We start from the raw sequence: 24,019 nt of genomic DNA on the forward strand, positions 1-24,019 counted from the left end.
CCTCCTTCCAACCTTGTCCTGCCCCTCAGCCTTCTCTTTACCATAAAAGGTGGAAGCTTCAGGGTGTAGCAGGGCTGCAGCAGGAAGTCCTCCTTTACCTGCCTTTTGCTGCAGGTAAATCTTGTTAATGAATATTTACACTTTCTGATTGCATTCCTCATAATAGTGTGTGTGCTCTAGACTCTGTTACCCTATTGTGTGTACAGATGCATGTTTAACACAGTGTCTTCAAACTTTATTGTTTTGCTCTGATTGATGAAACAAATATACCACGGTGACTACATTACTACTAGAATCCAGTAAGTATAAAAAATGAACACTTCCTGGCTGTTTTATCAGGGAAATGTAAATGGTGATCTGCTAAGTTCACTTCACCTAAAATATAAAGCTCCAAATAGAACATTGAGCATTACAATAGGTGAAATAAAAAACTGTAAAAACCAGATAAGTTGGACATACGGGAACAGAAGGTAGTGAGGAACCTGCTCAGGTAAACTTACAGTCTAATATAAGAGGAACATGTATTTCTGCGGGGAGAGTTTACTATAGTGTCAGGAAAACAAAGTTGTAAGTTGTTGCTGAAGTGCTGGTTCAGGCTCCGCCTCACTCCACTCCCCGCCAACGTCAGCCGGTGTGGGATACTTAATGCGCATGTGCAGCGATGGCTGCGCTCACATTAGTACTCATAGAAATGCATGTATGTAAAACGATGGGATTTTGCATGATGCTAAGCGTGAGGACGTCAATCGTCATTTAGGCGGCCGAAGGTCGCCTAAAAACCTGAAAGTCCCCCTAGTGGCTGTCTGGTAGACAGCCAGTAGAGGTGGAGTTAACCCTCAAAGGTAATTTTTGCAGTTTATTAAAAACTTCAATAATTGCCATTACAGGGTTAAGGGACCTGAGACTGCACCCAGACCACTTCAATGAGCTGAAGTGGTCCGGGTGGCTACAGTATCCTTCTAAAGGAATATTCTACCATCAAAATTAAGTTTTTATGGTGCCCGGAGGTAGCTGGCACTGGCTACCTTTAGGGCAGGGATAGGCAACCTTTGGCTCTCCAGATGTTGTGGACTACATCCCCCATAATGCTCTTACACACATAATGCTGGCAAAGCATCATGGGAGGTGTAGTCCAAAACATCTGCAGAGCCGAAGGTTGCCTATCCCTGCTTTAGGGGTTCAACCAATAAACCATTTAACCCCAATGTCTCCTTTCCAGCACCAGATATCTCCACTCCCTATCAACATCTGGAAAACCTTCTGCAGACAGGATTGTAGGACTGCCGCAGACAGGTGTGCCGCCGATTGGCCGAGTGGCCACAGATTGTTTTCCTGGTTCTGGAGTTTCCCTTTAAGGACACATGACGTGTGACATGTCATGATTCCCTTATATTCCAGAAGTTTGGTCCTTAAGGGGTTAAAGGAGTTTCGGCTGGGGGTGGATGTAATGGAGCTAGGAAGGGAGTTCCACTGGAACAGTGCAGCCCCGGAGAAGACGTGACGGGGAGAGTGGAAAGTACTGGTATAAGCAGAGGACCGTTGTAGAGTCGAGGGCCTGAATGGAGCCCTAAATGTAATATTGTCATTGTAAGGACTGACAGATTGGCAGGTGCGAGAGAACTGCAAGATGAGCCCTGCTGCTGCACTGCAAGTACCATAACCACTTATTGCATTACTGGCAGTAGTGCTAGGGTATTCGTGCAGCACCTACAGGTTTTGTCATAGCTTTTTCAATTGGTTTGACAAATACGGAGGATTCCTCAGCATCGAACGCCAACCTTTCATCTTGGGCTTCACCTGAGACAGTTTCATCTTCTCCATAATTTGTGCAAAATAATCATACAGAAAGGCGGACTTCAGATGAAAGGGTTAATGGGGATTCTATGCCCTGATCACACAGAATATGTGTAACACACGGCCTTACAAACCTTAGAGTACCTTCGTGCAAAGCAATGCTTTTCAGATTGCTCGACACGGGGCTCTCGTGGATCTTAGGAGCCGGCTGTCCGTTTATTCTTTAGACAGTCTGCTCTGTTATCTCCTCTTTTGTTACTATAAATACATTTGATACACACAATACAATGTGACATGTGATTACCAGTGAAAGAGATAATAAAAGGTCAGTTCACAAACTGGTAGCAGTATACCCCACATTCTCAAAATATCCAACAAATTAAAATAAAACCTCACCATTGGAGCCCTGTAAATATCCTGTACATTTGTGACATTTATATCAGACTGAACCCAAAAGGTTGTGTGGACACACTGATTATAAGTGAGAATGTGAATACTACGGTGTTTACATATAAATGTGTCACTTATATGCTGGCATAAAAAAAGACTCCTTTTTTATGTATAAAATGGTAGCTCAGTCCTTTAAAACCATTGTACAGCACTCAGGGCTGCCATCAGAAATTTTGGGGCCCCTGACAAAGCACAAGGTCTGGGCCCCCCCCGCCCCCTCCCTCCCGGGCCGCCCACGCCCTACCTAGTCCGCTGACAATGATGCGGGACTGAATGTGGTGTGTATAGTGGAAGTGAATTAGAATGTGTGTAATGGAGGTAGTTTGTGTGTATTAGATACTGTTTGTGCAGTGAATGCAGAGTGTGTGTTTGTGTAGCGGATGCAGTGTGTATAGTGAACGCAAAGTGTGTTTGAGTAGTGGATGTAGTGTGTGTACAGTGATGTAGTGTGTGTTTGTGTAGTGGATGTAGTGTTTGTATGTACTAGATGAAATGTGTTTAGTGGATGCAGTGTGTGTATTAGACGCAGTGTCTGTGTATAGTGAATGCAGAGTGTTTCAATTTGTGGTGGATGTAGTGTGTGTACTGTGAATACAGGATGTTTGTGTAGTGGATGCTGTGTGTACAGTTAATGCAGAGTGTGTGTCAGTATAGTGAATCCAGAGTGTGTGCATAGTTTAGTGAATGCAGAGTGTGTGTCAGTATAGTGAATCCAGAGTGTGTGCATAGTTTAGTGAATGCAGAGTGTGTGTTAGTGCAGTGAATGCAGAGTGTGTGTAAATGTGTAGTGAATGCAGAGTGTGTGTTAATGTGTAGTGAATGCAGAGTGTGTGTTAGTGTGTAGCGGATGCAGAGTGTGTGTTAGTGTGTAGCGGATGCAGTGTGTGTGTTAGTGTAGTGAATGCAGAGTGTTAATGTGTAGTGAATGCAGAGAGTGTTTGAGTAGTGGATGTAGTGTGTGTACAGTGATGTAGTGTGTGTTTGTGTAGTGGATGTAGTGTTTGTATGTACTAGATGAAATGTGTTTAGTGGATGCAGTGTCTGTAGTGGATGTAGTGTGTGTATTAGACGCAGTGTCTGTGTATAGTGAATGCAGAGTGTTTTAATTTGTGGTGGATGTAGTGTGTGTACTGTGAATACAAGATGTTTGTGTAGTGGATGCTGTGTGTACAGTTGATGCAGAGTGTATGTTAGTGTAGTGAATGCAGAGTGTGTGTTAGTGTGTAATAAATGCAGAGTGTGTGTTAGAGTGTGTCAGTGTAATGAATGTAGTGTGTGTGTAAATTTGTAGTGAATGCAGAGAGTGTGTTAATGTGTAGTGAATGCAGAGAGTGTGTTAGTGTAGTGAATGCAGAAAGTGTGTTAGTGTAGTGAATGCAGAGAGTGGTTTAATGTGTAGTGAATGCAGAGAGTGTGTTAGTGTGTAGCGGATGCAGAGTGTGTGTTAGTGTAGTGAATGCAGAGTGTTAATGTGTAGTGAATGCAGAGAGTGTGTTAGTGTGTAGCGGATGCAGAGTGTGTGCTGGTGTAGTGAATGCAGAGTGTGTTAATATGTAGCGAATGCAGAGTGTGTGTCAGTATAGTGGATGCAGTGAGTGGGTTAGTGTGTAGTGTATGCAGAGTGCATGTTGTATTAGTGAATACAGTGTGTGTATTGTATTAGTGTATTAGTGTATGCACTGTGTGTTAGTGTATGCAGTGTGTGTGTGTGTTGTGTTAGTGTATGCAGTATGTATGTTGTGTTAGTGTATGCAGTGTGTGTTGTATTAGTGTATGCAGTGTGTGTTGTGTTAGTGTATGCAGTGTGTGTTGTGTTAGTGTATGCAGTGTGTGTTGTGTTAGTGTATGCAGAGTGTGTGTTGTGTCAGTGTATGCAGAGTGTGTGCTGTGTCAGTGTATGCAGTGTGTGTGTTGTGTCAGTGTATGCAGTGTGTGTGTTGTGTCAGTGTATGTAGTGTGTGTGTTGTGTCAGTGTATGTAGTGTGTGTTGTGTCAGTGTATGTAGTGTGTGTTGTGTCAGTGTATGTAGTGTGTGTGTGTTGTGTCAGTGTATGTAGTGTGTGTGTGTTGTGTCAGTGTATGTAGTGTGTGTGTGTTGTGTCAGTGTATGCAGTGTGTGTGTGTTGTGTCAGTGTATGCAGTGTGTGTGTTGCGTTAGTGTATGTAGTGTGTGTGTTGTGTCAGTGTATGTAGGGTGTTGTGTCAGTGTAAGCAGTGTGTGTGTTGTGTTAGTGTATGTAGTGTGTGTGTGTTAGTGTATATAGTGTGTGTGTGTGTGTGTGTTGTGTTAGTGTATGTAGTGTGGGTGTGTGTTGTGTTAGTGTATATAGTGTGTGTTGTGTTAGTGTATATAGTGTGTGTGTGTGTTGTGTTAGTGTATGTAGTGTGTGTGTTGTGTTAGTGTTTATAGTGTGTGTGTGTGTTGTGTTAGTGTATATAGTGTGTGTGTTGTGTCAGTGTATGCAGTGTATGTAGTGTGTGTGTGTTGTGTCAGTGTATGCAGTGTGTGTGTGTTGTGTCAGTGTATGTAGTGTGTGTGTGTGTGTGTGTTGTGTGTGTGTTGTGTCAGTGTATGTGTGTAAATTTGCAATCTGGGGTGAGGGGGATGAGGGGCGTTTTAACATAATTTAAAAAAAAATACATTTATTTAAATTGTTTCTCCCCCCTCCCTGCTTACCTGTGTCTAGGGAGGGGGGAGTTTCCATCCCTGGTGGTCCGGTGGCATGGTGGGGCCCCCCGGCTTCCCTGTTACCGCAGAGGGGGCCCAGGCAGCACACAGCTTCTCCTCTTCTCTCTCCTCCAATAACTCTCGCGAGACCCGCGGAGCGTTGCCATGGCAACCGGGTCTCGCGAGAGTTATTAGTAGAAACGAGAGGAGAAGAGTCTGTGTGCTGCCTGGGCCCCCTCTGTGGTAACAGGGAGCCGGGGGCCCCCGGCTGCACACATAGATCGCGATATTCGCTATCTATGTGTGCAGGGAGGGAAAGTGGGGCCCAGGACTGCCAGAGCAGTCCGGGCCCCCCAGGGCCGCCGGGCCCGTGACAACCGTCATGGTTGTCACCCCCTGATGGCGGCCCTGTTCGCTATCTATGTGTGCAGGGAGGGAAAGTGGGGCCCAGGACTGCCAGAGCAGTCCGGGCCCCCCAGGGCCGCCGGGCCCGTGACAACCGTCATGGTTGTCACCCCCTGATGGCGGCCCTGACAGCACTGCGCAATTTGCATGAAATAACATTGATTTTAGTAATGACAAAAGACAAATATTTTCCCTCCCTCCCTCCCTTGTGTGTATCTCTTTTTGTCGTTTGCTGTGGTCTTCTTTTCACTGTTAGTCATTTGTTATGTTTGATGCAGTTTACGCTTGTTTACATTTCTTTTATTTACATAATGTTACCCATTCGCTGTTTATCAGTTTTGCATGTGCTATTAATTTTGATGATTAGTTATGCACACTTTTTTGCCATGAATATTTGGTTGTGTATGTTATATATATTTTAATTTTGAGATACCTTTCACGTGTTTTCCTTTTGTTTCAGCTTAACCTTGGGTTTTGGTACTCCTTCAGGAGTTGGGAATTTACCTTTGCATCTTGTTATCAGATCAATTTGATGTTTGTTTCCATTTCTTCATTGTTGGATTTGACTGGTTTTATGTATTCTTGATGCCCTTTTTTTACATCAAAGAAAAAAAGAGGTGCTTTTATGTACATGCTCTTATATTCCCCCCTTTGCTCCTCCCTTTCACAACCACACCCTACAGGCCTTCTCCGTCTTCCCCTTCCAAGTATCGTCCCATATCCCTGATTGATTTTTCCTCCAAACTTCTAGAAAGACTTGTCTTTACTCATATCACTCACTTGATCCTCTTCAATTTGGCTTTCGCCTCCTCCACTCTACTGAGACTGCTTTTATTAAAGTTACAAATGACTTAATCGTAGCTAAATTCAAAGGCCACTACTTCATACTTATTCTTCTTGACCTCTCTGCTGCCTTTGACACTGTTGATCATGTCCTCCTTCTCCAAACTCTTCAATTCCTCGGCCTGTGTAACACTGTCCTCTCGTGGTTCTCCTCCTATCTCTCCCAACGTTCGTTCAGTGTCTCCTTTTGTAAGGACACCTCCTCCTTTCGCCCTGTCTCGGTTGGAGTCCCCTAAGGATCTGTTCTTGGTCCCCTTCTGTTCTCTCTTTATACTGCCTCTCTTGGCAAACTCATTAACTCCTTTTGATTCCGCTACCATCTGTATGCCGGTGACACCCAGATATATCTCTACTTCCCTGATCTTTCCCCGCGGTCCTGTGACATGTCACTGCTTGCCTTTCTTCTATTTCTGATTGGATGTCCTCCCGCTTTCTGAAACTCAATCTCTCTAAAACGGAGCTTCTTATTTTTCCCTCATAATGCTGATCCTCCTACTTCGCTCTCCCTGCAAGTCGATGGTACCTGCATCACTCCATTCGTGCAAACTTGTTGTCTTGGTGTTATCTTTGATCCTGGCCTCACCTTTGCCCCACATATCCAGTATGTTGCTAAAACTTGTCGATTCCATCCTTAAAAATATCGCCCGCATCCGCCCCTTTCTCATGCAAGATCCTGCCAAGAATCTTGTTCATGCTCTTGTAATCTCTCGCATTTATTACTGTAACTCTCTCCTAGTTGGTCTCCCCAAAAGCCAAACTGCCCGCTACAATCGGTTATGAATGCTGCCGCCAGGCTTATGTTTCTCACCCGTCGTTACTCCCATACCTCGTCCCTCTGTCGATCCCTACACTGGCTTCCTGTATCATGTAGGTGTCAATTCAAAATACTAACCCTTACCTATAAAGCTCTAAACAACTCTAGCCCCTCTTACATTTCTTCCCTTATTCATAGATATGCCCCTTCTTGGTCTCTCCGCTCTGCCGGTGACCTTCTCCTGTCCGCTGTATGCACCCTTACTGCTAATTCACGCTTGCAGGATTTCTCGCGGGCGGCTCCCTTCTTTTGGAACAGCCTGTCTATCCCCATCAGACTCTCCCCTAGTCTTCAATTGTTCAAGAAGTTCCTCAAAACACATCTATTCAGAAATGCTTTTGGACTCCTGGAGCAATTTATCTATACTTACCCAAGTCTGTCTCTTGCTATCCTAAAGAACCATACTCCACTCTCTCCTCCAGTAATGCTACTTTTCCACCTTGTTTGGTGGCTGTCACCCTTGCTGCCCTGTTTGTACCCCACCTCATCTACCTGTACCCCACCTCATCTAGACTGTAAGCTTGTTTGAGCAGGGTCTTCATCTACCTATTGTTCCTGTGTCACTGTGTAATAGTCTCATGTGTTGTAAATCCCCCCCCTCCCCGCCTTTTATAATATTGTAAAGCGTTGCGGAATTATTTGGCGCTATATAAATACCAATATAATAATAAAATAATATTACCTCCTACTCGTTTTTTGATTGGTCTGTGATTTTTCTTTTGATTTGGGCTGCTGTTGGAGCTAGTAAAGAGTTTATAGCAATAGGAAGTTAAAGGAAATAACACATATGTTAAATTACCACCACACACTGTTTAGTAAATATGTGACTTAGTTTAAAATACATTACAATCGGGGGAGGTGAAAATCTGCCTGTACACACCCTGGATCATTCTGCTCCCTGCCCTAAGGCCACAGGATAAGCAGGAGGTCTCATTTAAGCACTCCAGGATACAGAGATTAAGGTTTTGTTAAAATGTGGCTTGAAATAATTCTATTTGTCCCTGAAAACATTGCTCCCCCTCAACACTGTAAGGGTTAGCACACCAGCAGGCATTTAGCATTTAAAGGTAAAGGAAACTTGGAGGTCTGAGTTTAATCATAATGTTTCATGATGGTCTGTGTGCAGTAAAAATCATTATTATTAACAGAAATATGTTTTATAGGCACATTAATCATCCCATGTATGACAAACTGTGTTTCAGTAAGAGGTAGGGGTCTGCCAGCGGTGATTGCGATCAGACACAAAGTGTATAAATCCCTCTGCCTTTTACCCTGCTGCTCAGAGTTATCAGTCATTGGATCCATTCACTTTATATTTCCTGTCCCACTGTCGGTTGGATTTACAGAACCGTCTAAAGCGTGGAATTAAAACTGAGGTTCTTGGGGTCAGATATAGGTTGCTGAACATATAGGATTCTCTCTTCAAAAGGAGGTTCTGTACAAAATCGTTTTTAGTATTTATTTTTTGTAAAACTCTGCTCCTTGTATCCATCCTCATACAGCAATGGTGGTGTTTACACAGGCCTGTGAGGGGTAGTACTGTACGTAGCAACATGGGATTACTTCGAGAGCTTTCATACTGCTTCTTGGTATTATATCAAATATGTGATATTCCCCCACACTGCTGATGGCTTCACCTCAGTCAGCATGGGAGAGTTAACCACGTTGGTTGGTTAACCACGTTGAATACAACATTTCTGAGAGTTAGAGTTAATGTAGGATAAAAAGTATATTTGGGAGTTAATTGATCACATTTTAGACTTCTGGTCAGAATTTGGGTTCGGTTCACCCTAATTATAACTAACAGTACCCCTAATTATCCCTGTAGCATCCTCCCTAATCCAAAGGATCACAGTAACCCTATTTTTACATGCGTGGCAGGATTTCACTTAGCAGCCTTCTTCAAACACTCTGGGGAACCAAACTGAGAATGACATTTGCAGTTGAGTAATGAGTAAATACTTTAGATTGTAAGCTCTTTTGATCAGTGACCAAACTCCATCTTGGAGTCAAGCTTGTCTTAATGCCATTACTATGACTTGCCCCACCATTATAGAGTGCTGCGGAATATGTGAGCACTATAAGTATTAATAATATATCCCGCACACTATAAAATCTCAGGATTTTACTGGTCTGTTTTGTTTGGGGTTTTTTTTTAGAATGATTTCATGCACATTCACAAGAGGCCTCTCCAGTTCCCTGCAGCTGTGGAGTTTGCATATTACTAACAGTTATGTGACCCATGTGTAAAGCCCTGCTACTTTGTGGCTAAACATGGCAAGTACTTTCCTGCTGAGTTACCATGTTTCATTCATGAGACAGGCAGGATGTTATCCCATGGATTGCTCAACTCAGCAGTGTCTTTGAGCCTGAGTCAGCTCTGTCTGGGTGAAGCTCTCTCCCCCATCCTGCATTCTTCTGGGCCTGGGAAGAGCCTGCAGGCAGCCGGCATTGTCACTGTTTCAGCTTTGGTGCAGCATTTTGTGTGCCAGACACAGGAGCACCCATTACCTTCCATAACAGGAGGGAGCAATCTCACCGTCACATCCTCCCTTTAGCCCATTATTAGTGCACCTTGGAATAACTCTGTAAGAGAAAGGCTTTTTAGCAGTGAACGTTGCTTAGATTAAAAAAGGAAATTGCAAAATGTAGCCCAAAAATAGCTGCATTGCTTCAATTTTCCAACTCAGCTGTGTTTCCACCTTGGCTATGTTGGTCTTAATTTTATTATTTGGTTTTCGATTCTCGCAATAAAACTCAAAGTATAATGTGACGTGTTCAACATGAGGCTATTTTTCTTTTCTTTAATGTGACCTGTTAATACACATTGCTGTGAATGTCAAACATGGCCAAATAATGCTAACAGTGAGAGAGCAATGCCCTGATTGCTATATTTCATACTATACACATTGTGGTGTTTATACACAAAATTGTAAATTGTATTGAAGTGATCATGGATTTTGAAATTCTAGGGAAAAATACATGGAACATTTTCTGTTCTGCTGTTTTGTCCCAAAATGTCAAATTTTCTTGTCAGTTCTCAACATCTTCCCAGTAGTGGTTTTACTGTGTATTGAAGCAGATGTTGGAGATCTGTCCTCTAATGGACTGGGGGGCGGACAAAATAGACATCTTTCACATCTTCCAGTCACCACTGGCTGTTTGTTGCTGCAATCATTGTGAACTGACATTGGCATGTTGATTACTAGCCACAGGCTTCCCTCACATTTTAAACCCTTTCTTTGTCTCTCTCTATCCTAAACTAATTATATTCTACAACACTCTCCATCTTAAACCCAAGATATTTCAGAGCTACTTTCATCCTCACACAAGCATGCTCCACAGGGTTCTCCATCCTCAATCCAGGGTATCCGATAGATCTCTCTATCCTACATTCAAGGATTCCCATAGCACTCCCCTCCTAAACCCAGGGTATTCCTCATGCCAAAAATTAGCCATCAAAATCCTCATTACCTTTAATTGTGTGGCAAAAAAAATATTGTCTTGAGATATTGATAATTAGTGAAATCCAAGGTGCCCTGTATTTTATTAGCCTGCTTTAGATATATACTAGTGTAACATTCATTACAAGCTTCCCATGCAGTCATTGGCTCAAGATGAGGGCGAGGGATGGCTTCCCTTCTACCTAAACACAATATGCGTTTCCAACCAAATTATATGCCTGCTGTTCCAGAGAGATTTAAACAAACGCTAGCTTGCAGCCATGGCTATTAAAATATACACAACCGTCTTCTGTTTCACTTTAGAGGAGGGGGAACTGAGTCTGTATGTGAAATGTGCCTTTTTGCCAAAAATAATGGATGACTTTAACCCGACCTGTTTAACCCAACACTTGAAACACGTTTGATTTTCTCATTGAGTCACAGAAATGATCTCATGTCTTTATCTGATCCTCATTAGCATCGCTCATTACATCATCCTTTAAGTATCTGAAGAAACTCTTGGGACAAGTACGGCTTTCTCAGCAAAACACTTTACTTCTTGACAGGAATACCAAGTTTAAATACCTTAGAAACCATAATCTGTACAGAACTTAACCATACAAATCCCCTGTTTTTGGGTCATATATGTGACAGCTACCTATATTACGTTGATCATGTGTGAACCCAGGCCCAGATAATGAGTTTCTTTAGGAAATGTTATAGGATCGCCTAATAAGCCACTCTCCTTAAGTTCTCAATCTATCAGAGTTGCTGGTTCTGATACCAAAAAGGTTTAACGTTCATACTCCCAAGGTTGATCAGTTAATATTATTAAATTCAGTATCAACACCTGGACATAACTGTAATCCTTTGAAACACCAAATGATCCTTTTATCATCAAATACTTTGGTGTTTTTGTGACTTTTGCAGCAAGACAAGGTTTATTTATACGGTGTTTGTCCCTTAGCTGCCTTCTTTAGTCTTCCTTAAAAACCGTCTATATTCAAAATAACCAAGTTTATTATCATATATAAAAGTGTGAATGCCAGGTATATGTTTGATAACCGCTTGATAAAGCCCTACTTGGGAGAAACGCGTTGTGGATTGTTTTTACTTGTATTTAAAGGACCACTATAGAGCCAGGAAAACAAACTCGTTTTCCTGGCACTATGTAGTCTTTAGGTCCCCCCCCCCCACCCTCAAGGCCCCTCTCCTGCTAGGCTGAAGGGGTTAAAACCCCTTCAGCCACTTACCTTTCTCCCTCGCCAGGCTCCCTCTGCGCTGGGGAACTCTCCTCCTCCTGCTGACGTCAGCGCCGAATGCGCATGCGCGGCAAGAGCCGTGCGCGCATTCAAACCGCCCATAGGAAAGGATTACTCAATGCTTTCCTGTGGACGTCAGTGTCTTCTCTCTGTGATTTTCACAGTTTCTCTGAAACTGCTATGTTTTCAGCTGCAGGGTTAAAACTAGAGGGACCTGGCACCCAGACCACTTCATTGAGCTGAAGTGGTCTGGGTGCCTATAGTGGTCCTTTAAGAAAGGTCAGTTTGCTACTTTATTTTGGTATACACCCTTTTCATTGTTTTTATAATTTTTTTGCCTGGCATTCTGTTTTTACCTCTCCAGTGAGGATCTCACCAACAATCCCAGGTGGGGATTATACATCTACGCTGAATATACTGAACGGGCTATCTGCTCAGAAAACTGTGAGTGCATCTTATATATATTTACTCCTGGTTTATTACTTTTATACAGTGAGCACTATTGTCGCTTTTTATTTCTGTTTTTGCTTCTATGTATATCCTGCTGCTAGGATACCTGCCGACTACACCCTCTATTGATATCCTATAATTTGGGGATTTACACCATTGTATGTGCATTATACTAGAGCTGGTCTTAGCTCTACTACATGTGAGTACATTTGGATTCTTTTATATCCCTTTTAAGACTTGTTGCACTATTGGAGTTTTTTTTTTTTTTTCATATATATATCTACAGACCCTGAGTATCCCTGTGACTAGCGAGCTTAAGGTTGAGGATACCACCCTACAAGATTTTTTAACTCTCACGTATACCTACCACAAAGACTTTCATTTTGAGAGTGCTGCCATTCCCCTGTTGTATTGGTTTTATTGGCTTTATTGACCTTGTGTTATATATTGTTTTATGCCTTTGATTAATTTACCCACGTATCATCCAATCTGACTTCTATTTCCTACTTTTGGCGCACCCTATTGCTTGTTTTTTTTTTCTATTACAGTTTAATGGTTTTTGGAGTGCTGCCTTCTACATACGTTATTTAGCGCTGCCCCATTTCCTCCTATTTAAAAAGCGTCTGCCTGCAATCAGTGTTATGACTTTGCTGACCGGATTCATACATGTCAATGACTGGAATGGCACCCATAACACAAACTATCGGGCGGTGAGGCACATTAAATATGTCTGAAATGTAATTAGATTATTTAGATTCTTTCCAGCATTAGTAAAATGGAGCTTCTGCGACTATTTTCACTTTATTATTTATCTATCTTTACCCAATTGTCCTGTATGTCTGCCTCTATCCAAACACCCAGCCTTTTTGGCTGATAATCTGCACAGGATCAAGCCCCCTCACATAGACTCACTAAACTGACAGACGATTGGACCAGGTTGCATTATTTAGGATCAAATTTGCACAGCTAATAAACCAAACGTCAGAAAGGCTGGCCTATATTTTACACAGGAATTTATTCATAAAAGTGTGAATTATGGAGAATAATAAATTACGGTAAATTACAAAAATCTGGCTAAAATAGCTAAATTTAGGCTATAACTGGGGTTTTTGATTTCATTTAAAATTCGGTTTTTAATTCACTTACAATCATTGTTTGATGAATAATCCCCATAGCAGTACTGAGGCAATAAATGTATGTGTTACCACAATAAACAGAAAATAAAAGGTTAATACATCATTAGATTTGGATACATTTTTATAGAATTCATTTGACAAATTACACCTTTTTACAGATACATTACTTTTTCTGCCCTTTTTTGGCAGCTTCTTGTGCAGATTGAAACCCTGATGTATCCGCCAGATTCCTGTAACAACAAGAGCCTTCCCTCCAGAGACTACTTCAGTTTCTGCTTAAATGATATTAACCCTTTGGTGATGAGGTCTGTTGTACATTTTAGTTAGGAGGCTGGCAGCCCCGATGGGCACTGGAGGCAGTGAGTTGGTTAATATATGCTCATTGTTCCTTCCTCTGGAAAAAAAATCCATTCTGATTACATTTTGGTTAAAAACGACAACAACAAAAACTTTTTTTCCGGATACAAGATGAGAACCACATGCAGCTTTAACCCCTTAAGGACCAAACTTCTGGAATAAAAGGGAACCATGACATGTCACACATGTCATGTGTCCTTAAGGGGTTAAAGAAAATGAATATTCATTATAAAAAATGTGCCGTTTACAGAAGCTTGGGGCTACTTTGTCATCTAAATGTGCTTTGTTTCTTCTTTCATTGTCTGGAACTATAATGAACATGTTGTAATTATCGTTCACCATGATTCTTACATTGTTGTAATTTCGTATGAAGCTCCATAAAAAAAAACACTTTACTGAAGGTCTAAGCACCATGACCACATTCGTGATTTGAAGTGGTCATGGTGCCTGGATTATTTATATCCAGTGTTTTAGTATGAAATGCTGCACACACATAACTTAAAACTCCAGTTTGGGCACCATAACAACTTTATCAAAATTAACTTTTTATGATGCCAGGAGGTCCATGGAGCAGGCTCACCTTTAGGGGTTAAACCGTTCATTGGCTATCCCCAAAGTCTGTGTTCCACCGCCAGAGCGCTCTGCCACCCGAGTCCTTCCACTATTTAAAATCCTAGCTAACAGTAGGCTGCGGCAGTGGTGCCACTGATTGGCTTAGCGCGGTCAGTCGACGCTCTGAGCCAATCCATAGTTCCCTCTTTCATCAACATGCCAAACAGTGGTGCCCCTGACGGATGCTGCCTTAGCCTTTTGTTATCTAGGATTTCAGACAGTGGAAGGAGAAGGGGGCATTGCGATCTTGCGATGGGACACATAATTTGAGGTTAAACCATTCGTGAATGGGTAAACCCCTAAAGACGAGCCAGCTGCAGGGACCACCTGACACCGTAACAAATTTATTTTTATGAAGTTGTTATGGTGCCCAGAGATTTCCTTGAACCCCTTTTACTGCCAGAGGTGTAACTTTACCTCCGACAATGTTATTGGGATGTCATTAGCTAACCATTTCCAGATGGATAATGTTAATTCTGTTCATATTTCTATGCACAGAGTGGCATTCATTCACTGAAAGCAATCCGCTAACATTCTCAGACAATGAACTGCTAGCGGGACCGGCATATAGCTTTTGGTTCTCTGTAGAAGCCGAATGTACATCAGTTGCCATACAAGACCCTTGGTCCTGGTGGAGATCCAGGTAAGAGAGCAAACCATTGCAAAACAGTTTACCCATTAATGGAAACAGGCTAGGGAAGTCCTGACATAATTAACACTACTTTGGGCTATAGTGATTAAGATGCTTGGAGTAACCTTTTAACTTGTAAATGCTACATATACAGGAAAGGAGTCTGATTGCAGAATAGCTTAAGGTCACTACGTCGGGAGGTTGAGGAGAAAATGGCTTGTAGTTAGGCCGACATCATAATGGCATAAGGTCATGAGGAACGGATGCTGGAGTGAGAATGGCTTTGAGTGGGGACTGAGGCTGGAAAGAGAATGGTTAGGATCAAGAAAGAATGGAGCTTGGTGAGAGTGACTAAGGATCCGTGAGGAGGGGTGCCAGGGTAAAATGGCCATGGGTTAGTGGAAATTACAATGAGAACAACTGATAGCCAGTGGGACGGAGGCTGGTGTCAGAATAGCCAAGGGTCAGTGGAAGGGAAGCTGATGCGAGTGGCTCGCAGTCAGTGTGGAGGAGGCTGGAGTGAGAATGGTTCTAAATCAGTGGAGATGGAGGCCCGCAGTAAGAAGCTTCCAGAGTCGATGTGGATGGCAAATAGGAAAAAATGGCTAGGAATAACCGAGGAAAGGGCTTGATGTGAGAATGGCAGTCATCATTGAGGAGGAAGGCCATTGTCGATATGCAGGTAGGCTAGGGTGAGAATGGTCATGGATCGCTGGGAAGGTACAGGAAGTTAGATAAGGTGTCAAAGCAGAGGAAGCATTGGAATTGAATTATTGGTGTCTCAGGGGAAAGTTTTGTTCAACATATGTGCTTCATTCTGCAGAGCCAGTTTCCCTATAGCCAGTTTACCAACTACATTCACATTCCTCTCATTTCTTACAGGCTGGTCAATCACTCCTTCTACTAAAACAAACACAAGGAACTTGTTAAACAGCCATCATAGCACAGTATGGAGAGCTGCAATCTCCAATACCCACATAGAAAAAGGTCTATACACACTACATTTAGTAGTATTTTAAATGTGAAGATTTATTGTCAGATGAAACATAGACATACAATGTTTTTGCCTGGCAGCCTTAATCGTGTATAAACATACACACCAATAAAAACCATATGTATACCTGTAGTCCAAAGGTGATAGGTGAAGTAGAGCTGAAATTTTCTCCCAAACAAATTGCTGCGCACAATGCAGGCACGTCAAGGGTTCGGGCTTGTGTAGCCATCACAACGCAGGTAGCCATAGTAACAAGGTTAAAGGGACACTTTAGTAACCAGTACAACTACAGCTTATTGTATTTGTTCTGGTGAGTAGAATCATTCCCTTCAGGCTTTTTGCAGTAAACACTGTCTTTTCAGAGAAATGGCAGTGTTTACTTTGCAGCCCAGGGATACTTCCTGGAGCATTGTTGCGCAATGTGACTGAAAATCAGTGTCTTCCCCCTCTGCATGCAGACACTGAACCTTCCTCCTAGAGATGCATTGATTCAATTCATCTCTATGAGGAGATACTGATTAGCCAGGGCTGTGTTTGGCCTGTGCTGGCTCTGCTCCTGATCTACCTCCTTTACTGTCTCAGCCAATCCTATGGGAAATGTAAAAACAGAAAATAGGTCGCGCCACAAAAATGATATGATATTATAAAATCAATGCGTACTTACATAAAATTCATAACTAAGAAAAAAGTCCTAATTAAAAGGTATATGGATAAAAATAGTCCAAGTTGATTGAAGAGATGAGTAAGTTTGGTAGATCTTATAGGTTCTAAGATAGTCAGATGTCCAGATGACGTGGAAGCATGCTATTTAAGAGCTAGTGCTAGCTCAGGTGTGAACAGCATTCCTACCAATGGGGGATCAATATATCCTACCAATGGGGGATCAATATATCCTACCAGTGGGGGATCAATATATCCTACCAGTGGGGGATCAACGCCACTCAATGCTGTTCACACCTGAGCTGGCACCAGCTCTTAAATAGCCTGCTTCCACGTCATCTTTTCTTCTGATGGTCTGTAAAGGGGAACATCATACATTTAGGTTGCGGCCCACTCTGATCCAACAACTGTTCAATCATAATGAAAAAGCCTTTTGATTGGCTTTAAATCAACACTTCTGATGATGTCAGCCAAGCAGGCAGATCAGGGGCAGAGTCAGCAGCAGCAGTGGGCTGGAATTAAAGTAAGATTTTGCAATATTTATGGGGCAGGTTGGCTGTCTTTGGTGTTTTTTACACTTTTGGTTCAGGAATACATATTTGTGTTCCTCACCTTATAGTGTTCCTTTAAGCAAAATGTGGAGGTGATCAGATGTACTATATTATCACAAATGTGACTATAGTGGCTATTTTATGTACATAGAAAGGTCTGATCGATCGCATGAAACATATAAAAGTCTCATACATTTAGGGACACACTTGTCAATAAGCAAACAGTTTTTGTAGACTGTCTTTTGTAGTTAGCATAATATCCCAGATACAAATATAAATACACATCAATGTATGTTGCAATATATGGTAAAAAGACAAGGTGGTCAAGAAAACAGAAACTAACAAAATAATGCCTGTATGGTCACCACACTCCTGTAATATACAATTCCAGTCTTTAAATGTGGATTTACCCATTTCACACCCAACATCCCCAGTGTGTTACCATTTAGCTTGAGAGGATTGTCAGTCAAGAAACCTGGACCAGAGGGAAGAAGCAGAGTTAAAAGACCTCTACTGGTCAGATCTATTAATGCAGCTGTGAGGGCAGGGATTATTCTTTGCATTCATCCATACAGACATTCATACTGTTCATGCTGTCATTAGTGACCTATATTTATTTCTATGTATGCCAGGGCTAGATCAGAGGAGTTGCATGGTCCCTCGAAAGTTACAGGCTGCTGAGTACATCTTGCCTAACCTTCTCAGAGACTTGTTTTCAATGACAGTCATAATAAAACCAGGCATGCATGGGTTCTGTGCTTTAGCCTCTTAACAATGACTGGAAGTGTCATTAGAGCACTGAGCACGAAGGGCCTGACTACAGTAGGGTAACTACGCACCATCATTAGAGCACTCAGCAGGAAGGGCCTGACTACAGTAGGGTAACTACGCACCATCATTAGAGCACTCAGCACGAAGGGCCTGACTACAGTAGGGTAACTACGCACCATCATTAGAGCACTCAGCAGGAAGGGCCTGACTACAGTAGGGTAACTACGCACCATCATTAGAGCACTCAGCATGAAGGGCCTGACTACAGTAGGGTAACTACGCACCATCATTAGAGCACTCAGCAGGAAGGGCCTGACTACAGTAGGGTAACTACACACCATCATTAGAGCACTCAGCAGGAAGGGCCTGACTACAGTAGGGTAACTACACACCTTAAAAGTCTCTTCCTCACTCCCTCTTTCTACTTCTACTCAAAGTTTCAAAACTGCTGCAACTCATCAAAGTCAGTTCAAATAATATGTGTAAATGCCACTTCCAAGTGACAGGAGAGGGACTGGGCGGTAGGCTGGCATTCTTTGCAAACTACTCAAATAGTTTGACATAGACTCTCTGCACCATACCCATTACAATGATCCCTAGTAGCTAGGGTGCTTAGAGTGTCCTACCAGTGAAAACTGTTTGTCCTTTGATAGTATAGGTCCTACAATAGAACTAATCATTCCCATTTCTTGTCACCAGTGATGGTGTCAGTGGTGAGTGTAACTTTAAAATGTTTGTGATCCATGTTTGAGTGGTGTCAAAGTTTTTTTGTCACCTTTTTTTTTTGGCCAAAGCATTTTTAACTCTTTTTTTTTTCTTAACCAATATGGCTTCAATGCTAACAGTGAGCACTGTCTTCTAAAGCTGTTTTGTGTTTGCATGTTTTCATTGCATTGTGACATCTGACAGAATTACTGTTAAACATTAACCTTTATATATATAATTCACAAAACACTGCTTGGCTCACCACATGGCCAGCTCTGAACTATCATTTCATCTGAAGCTCACACACCGATGTCTTGTAATTTACGCGTTTCTCCCATTCAGACCCTGATGTGAGAGGGCTCATGGCAGCAGGCTGCAGTACCAGAGGTGGATTTAGAATGGTTTTATGTGGCTGTCCAAAGGCACGGACAGATCACTATCTATAGTCTTCAGGTGCGTATTGCGACCATTGATGCAAAACGGGGGTGAGGGGTAACAAAAAACTCTCTCTCTCTCTCTCTCTCTCTCTCTCTCTCTATGATTTCCTATAAACATTGACTGGTTTAGTCATTATACTAATCACAGATGCCGATACATTCTTTTTTTAAAAAGAAAAGTTTAAAAAGTAAACGTAAGGTTTTGTTAGCATGCTGGTGAGTTTGTAAAAACATGTTAATGTCTCTAGAACACGGACATGAGTGGCTTCCCCAAGTCACAATTTACACAGTGAACTGAACATGTTCTCCATCCGTTCCTGTGTTTTCAGAGTTTAAAAGTAGTTTGTAGCCTACGGCTTTTCCAAGGATTGGCCGGTCTCATAGGAGTCGAGATAATCCCAGTAAGTCACACTGTGCTGGTGAATGTAACGAACTCTTAGAATCACCTTATCCTTCTACATTAGTCTCACTTCTCTGGGCACTGTTTTCTGTTGTAAGTTTGGAGTTTTTGGAAATGGGAGATCTTCTAGGATTTGAGTTTCTCGATGCATAGTCCTAGGGTAGGAAATCCAAAATAAGATTGTATTATCAGGTGTTAGATATAAAAAAATACACACCGCTGTAACAGCTAATAAATATTTTGTAATCTTTCCTCTCACCTGTTCTCTGCAGATTTCCAGCATAGTCCCAGCATGAACCAAGCACCACAATTCTCCAGTCAGTGAAATGAAGATATGCAAAATATCAGCCCACCTGCCTACTGTCATCATAAGTATGAGGAGTCCTCCCATCCGTACAAATACAGTCTGATATGCCATCTGCTGCGTGGGATTCTGATGCTGTTCCTCTACAAGCAAACATGCAACATAGTTTGATAGTTATAGAAAGAATTGACAAGGGACTTATAGACAAAGATGCACCCGATACCAATTGGAAAAGCCAACCCATAGTGCGTATACAGGTAATAACCCCCATCCCACACCATAGTAACTAGTAAAGCATAGAACCCCCAACACACAGTGACGAGGAGTAAAAGGAGGTTGAGGAGGGGGAGGAACAGTAGAATAAGTGTATTGGAAAGAACTGATATAGATGAGTCACAATAAATGTTCTAGACTAGCAGAACCATAGGTCTGTAGAGCCCAGATAATAATGTGGCAAATATCTAGAAGCGTCAAGTAGGGCAGAGGGCCCATAGGTTGGCCTCACCTTGCATGTAGATGACAAGCAGAGTGTAACAGATGGTGAGTGGAGTCCAAAAGCGGACAGCCTCGGAGGTGCTGAGGAAATCTCTGTTTATTACAGCCACAGCTGCCAGGTCAGACACTAGAAAGGCAATCTTGAGAGCCCGGCCCAGGACAGCGGGGATATCCTGCCATCCAGCCAGCAGCGACAAGCAAACACCGCAATACCGCTCTTTACTGTGCAGCTCATACATGATTCCCACATGGCGACACATCCTTCGTGTCTGCCAGACAATGAGTGCCGAAAGCCCCACAGCCAAGAGCAGGTTCCAGGTGCGATGTGGTGCCCCCTCATGGAGGTAATCAAGACTGCAACTAACCCCACATCCCAGAGAGAACTGGCAAAGGAGGAACAGCTGGGAGCTCTGAGAACCCTGGAGGAACATAATTAAAATGTCTGAATGCAGTAGGATTAATTTATATTGTGGCTGTCTGGCAGTCATTCCTGTAATGTGAAGTATAATCTGGCAAATTAATAATGAGACACACCGGGTTAGTCACTCAAGTGAGAATTGTTAGGAATTCAAAATAAATTTCAGATTGTAATGTAAATAACTAAGTCAGAAACAAATCTCCAAGTGTATTCTGTTTTCAGTTCAGATTTTTTTACTTTAAATTAACATTGAATTCAATGTTTAAGTTCTCACGTTAGTGACTTACCCTGACAGCCCTGAGTTAGTTGTCCTGTTCATGACGCAAACACCATAGGATTTAATCTAAGTATGAAGTAAACCAAGTACCCTGCAGACTAATTATTATAATAAATGAAACCCACACGCATGGTGAAGGCTCCTAAGCATATGGGTTTCATTTATTATAATAATTATTCTGTGGGGTGACCCCTTTAAGTGTAATTGAATTACTTCTTACTTACTTTCAATTACCAGCATCCCTACTATTTTATGGATTCCTAGCAAATAATGGAAATATTACCAAACCTTATTGAGAGAGAGGATCATTGAGACAGCTCGAAGCGAAAACTCCAGAACCACCAAGGCACCGACTCGAGGCCCCAGTACAGAGTATATGAAGGCGAGAAGCACAAGGTGCAGTGTATCCTGAAATCGAAATTGGCAGCGTAGCTGCTCAGACTGTTTCCGTCTGTCAGGGTCCCTGTGAAAAGAGAGAAGCATTGCCATAAACTTGCCATCGTGGCTCAAGAATGTATGGTCAGAAACGTATTAACTGATAATATATATATATATATATATATATATATATATAAAATCTAGGTTAAACTGCAACCAGAAGTGACTTGTAAAGTGAACCAGTGAAAGTTAGGACGTAGGTGGCAGACTGGACAAGGGGGAGGAAAGAATGAGAGAAAATCACTGGGGGTCTCGAAGAACATGGCCACCTACCTAAATGACTCATACAAAGTGATGAAGAGGAGGGAAGACAAGTAGGGGCATAGCAGGAGTCAGGAGATGAGTGAGAGATAAGTATATAGGTTGGGGATAGGGTAGTTATGGAAACAGGTAGGATTGTATAATAAGAGTTATAGTCCATTAGGCATTTTCAAGCATCATTAATAACCTCAGACAAAAAAAATAATAATGAACTATGGTGTAAACTCAAGTAGAATATTTGTTGTTTTTATTATTTGCTGTTGGTTAGCACAGCTTAAGAGATTTCAGTGAGGCTATAGTATGAATACGAGACCAAATACTGTTGTGTTGGTGCCTGGAGTGTTTCTTTAAGTCAGGGCTGGGCAAACAGTAGGATCCCCAGATTTGCCCAGCCTTACTATAAGTTGTGATGGTGCCTGGAATCTTTTGTTAAGTTGTGTTAGTGTGTTGAGTCCCTTTTAACGATGGCTGGGGTGGTACCTGTTTCATGGAAACCAATTTCTTGAATTTACAGAGTGTGGGGAAGAAGGCAGAAAGCTGCTGGCCCTGCCACCTTCAGGAGTGGTCCACCCGTTTAATTTAGAGGCATAGAAAAGTGAGGCTGTGGCCCACCGGCCAGCATTTTGCAAATTAATAATAGCCCCTGCCAATTGTCAGGATAAACGAATGCCCAACACGCAGAACTTAAGTAGAAAATAAAGAAAACCCCAAGATGTATTACCGGGCTTTAGAATGGCCGACTTTAACATATAAAAGGAAAAACCACAAGACAGGCTGTGGACAAGAACACAGAAATCAAGGAAACAATGAACAAGCCAAAGGTCGAGGAATATAGAAGTCAGAATAGTCAGGAGCCAAGCCAAAGGTCAAGGGATACGGAGATCGGATAGTCAGTAGGATAGCCAAGGTCAAACACACAAGAATCACTACCAGAAACGCGCTCTCGGATAACCAGAATGGAAACCACGACAGGACACAGAGAAATCGACAAAAAAGGTTTAAATAGCCTAACGTGCTCCCTGATTGGCTGCAGGGAAGCATGTGATAGTAAACGTGTGTGTGTGTGACATCACCCACACGTTCCAAATGGTTAGGCACTAGAAGGGTCAATAAAAAAAAAACATAAAAGGTTCTAACTTGCAGCGGCCGGCGTCTAATGTTTACAGATGTGGCCACTGTGTAAGGGGAGGAGTTCCTGTCAGTGAGGCTGGGGGCGTCGCAGGAGGAGGTAAGCGATAGGCAGCATACCCATTACCACGTGGGAATGCCGCCACAACGAGATGCGCCTGCCGGGTGCCGGCAGCATTCCCCTTGTAATGTGGAAATGGCGCTGCAATGATGCACGCCCATCGGGACCCATACCGCTCTCTGGCAGTAACGGTGTTCGGGCGGTGTGACACCAATCCAGAGTTCCTCAGGCAATAGGTAATTTGCCTGATACTTCCTGTTGCTAGTCCAGGCCTAGTAATGGAGATTATGCTGTACAACCATGTACAAACCATGCAGCCTAGCTCGGCACTAGACATGATTCTAAAACATGCACTCAGTGTTTGGCACCAGTGTATATTTGCTACTGTGCTTGAGAGGACACTGAGACATGTAGTCAGTATTTGGGTGCCAGTGTCCCTGGTAGAAGTGAATGATTGCTGCTTACTTGAGACACATGACATAGAGATGGACCTTCATGAAGTTGTAGAGGACAGACACTGCACAGGCCCCAACCAGACCTGCAATTAGATAGGAAATGCATATAAGAATATGGTAAATGAAAAGATTATTAGGAAATCCACTTTTATCTCATTGGATACGGAAGTCTGTTTACACGCACAACATCACATTAAAGCAAGTGACTGACTTTCTTATTTTTAAAGATTGTCTCCCCAGTACCTAGACCTGTGGTACCCTTCAAGTCTAGCAATGGCTTTACTTGCCACTTCCCGTTCTAATCCCTGTCCCTATATCTTCTGCATTGCCTCCTCTTACTCAGCTCTAATCGCCAGAGGTAATAAAGGGGTTGGTACCTGCTTTCCACTGTGCTGCTACAGTGACAATTAATGGATGGAACCTTGGTGAATATTAGGGAATCATGTCTTACCTTGTAGCAGAGAGTCCACACTGCCCCACAGTGGCCAGGGCACCCCAGGGAGGAAAGAGGTTATGTAGGAGAGGAAGCCCATGTTGAATTAGTGTCCCAGAGAATACAGAATGGAAGCCGTGACAGCCTCTAGGCCAGCTCTCTGTGGCAATGTGCCCTCTTCCTGTCTGTTATATAGGAGTAAAGGTCAATCCTGGTAGAACAGCTGATAACAGCCTCACAAGGAAGGGAGGGCAGACATAAACTCGCAATGTGCACATCTCAGGGCTGGGGGGAGGCAGGCTGAGCAATTGTCCCATGAACACTTGTGTAACTTTTCGAATTACTTTTGTGGGGTGCATATAAAAT

The 24,019-nt window shown here is 42.6% G+C and overlaps 1 protein-coding gene and 1 long non-coding RNA gene across 2 annotated transcripts; one reads left to right on the forward strand and one right to left on the reverse strand.

The window, feature by feature from the left end:
- Window positions 1–44: 44 nt before the first annotated feature.
- LOC134577064 (uncharacterized) lies at window positions 45–19,741 on the forward strand. Its single transcript, XR_010085916.1, has 6 exons — window positions 45–114; window positions 12,044–12,123; window positions 14,733–14,877; window positions 15,748–15,852; window positions 18,889–18,999; window positions 19,656–19,741. It is a non-coding gene; the product is annotated as an uncharacterized LOC134577064 (long non-coding RNA).
- On the reverse strand, window positions 18,968–23,834 carry TMEM82 (transmembrane protein 82). The gene is made up of 6 exons (XM_063435703.1): window positions 23,672–23,834; window positions 23,231–23,303; window positions 21,166–21,340; window positions 20,193–20,601; window positions 19,643–19,830; window positions 18,968–19,538 (listed from the first exon to the last, which is right to left on the reverse strand). Exons 1-6 carry the CDS (start codon window positions 23,751–23,753, stop codon window positions 19,431–19,433), a joined length of 1,035 nt encoding a protein of 344 aa, XP_063291773.1. The 5' UTR covers window positions 23,754–23,834; the 3' UTR covers window positions 18,968–19,430.
- Between the last annotated feature and the right edge of the window lie 185 nt (window positions 23,835–24,019).

This window comes from Pelobates fuscus, chromosome 11, assembly GCF_036172605.1.
Source record: "Pelobates fuscus isolate aPelFus1 chromosome 11, aPelFus1.pri, whole genome shotgun sequence".
Taxonomy (NCBI): domain Eukaryota; kingdom Metazoa; phylum Chordata; class Amphibia; order Anura; family Pelobatidae; genus Pelobates; species Pelobates fuscus.

What these genes read in the sequence shown, in the direction of transcription:
- TMEM82 (XM_063435703.1), bottom strand. Translation starts at nt 23,753, where the DNA reads ATGGGCTTCCTCTCCTACATAACCTCTTTCCTCCCTGGGGTGCCCTGG. An exon ending in GCTTGTCATCTACATGCAAG is followed by an intron (nt 19,831 to 20,192) that starts GTGAGGCCAACC and finishes GTTTGCTTGTAG; the next exon opens with AGGAACAGCATCAGAATCCC. An exon ending in TGGAAATCTGCAGAGAACAG is followed by an intron (nt 19,539 to 19,642) that starts GTGAGAGGAAAG and finishes TTCCTACCCTAG; the next exon opens with GACTATGCATCGAGAAACTC.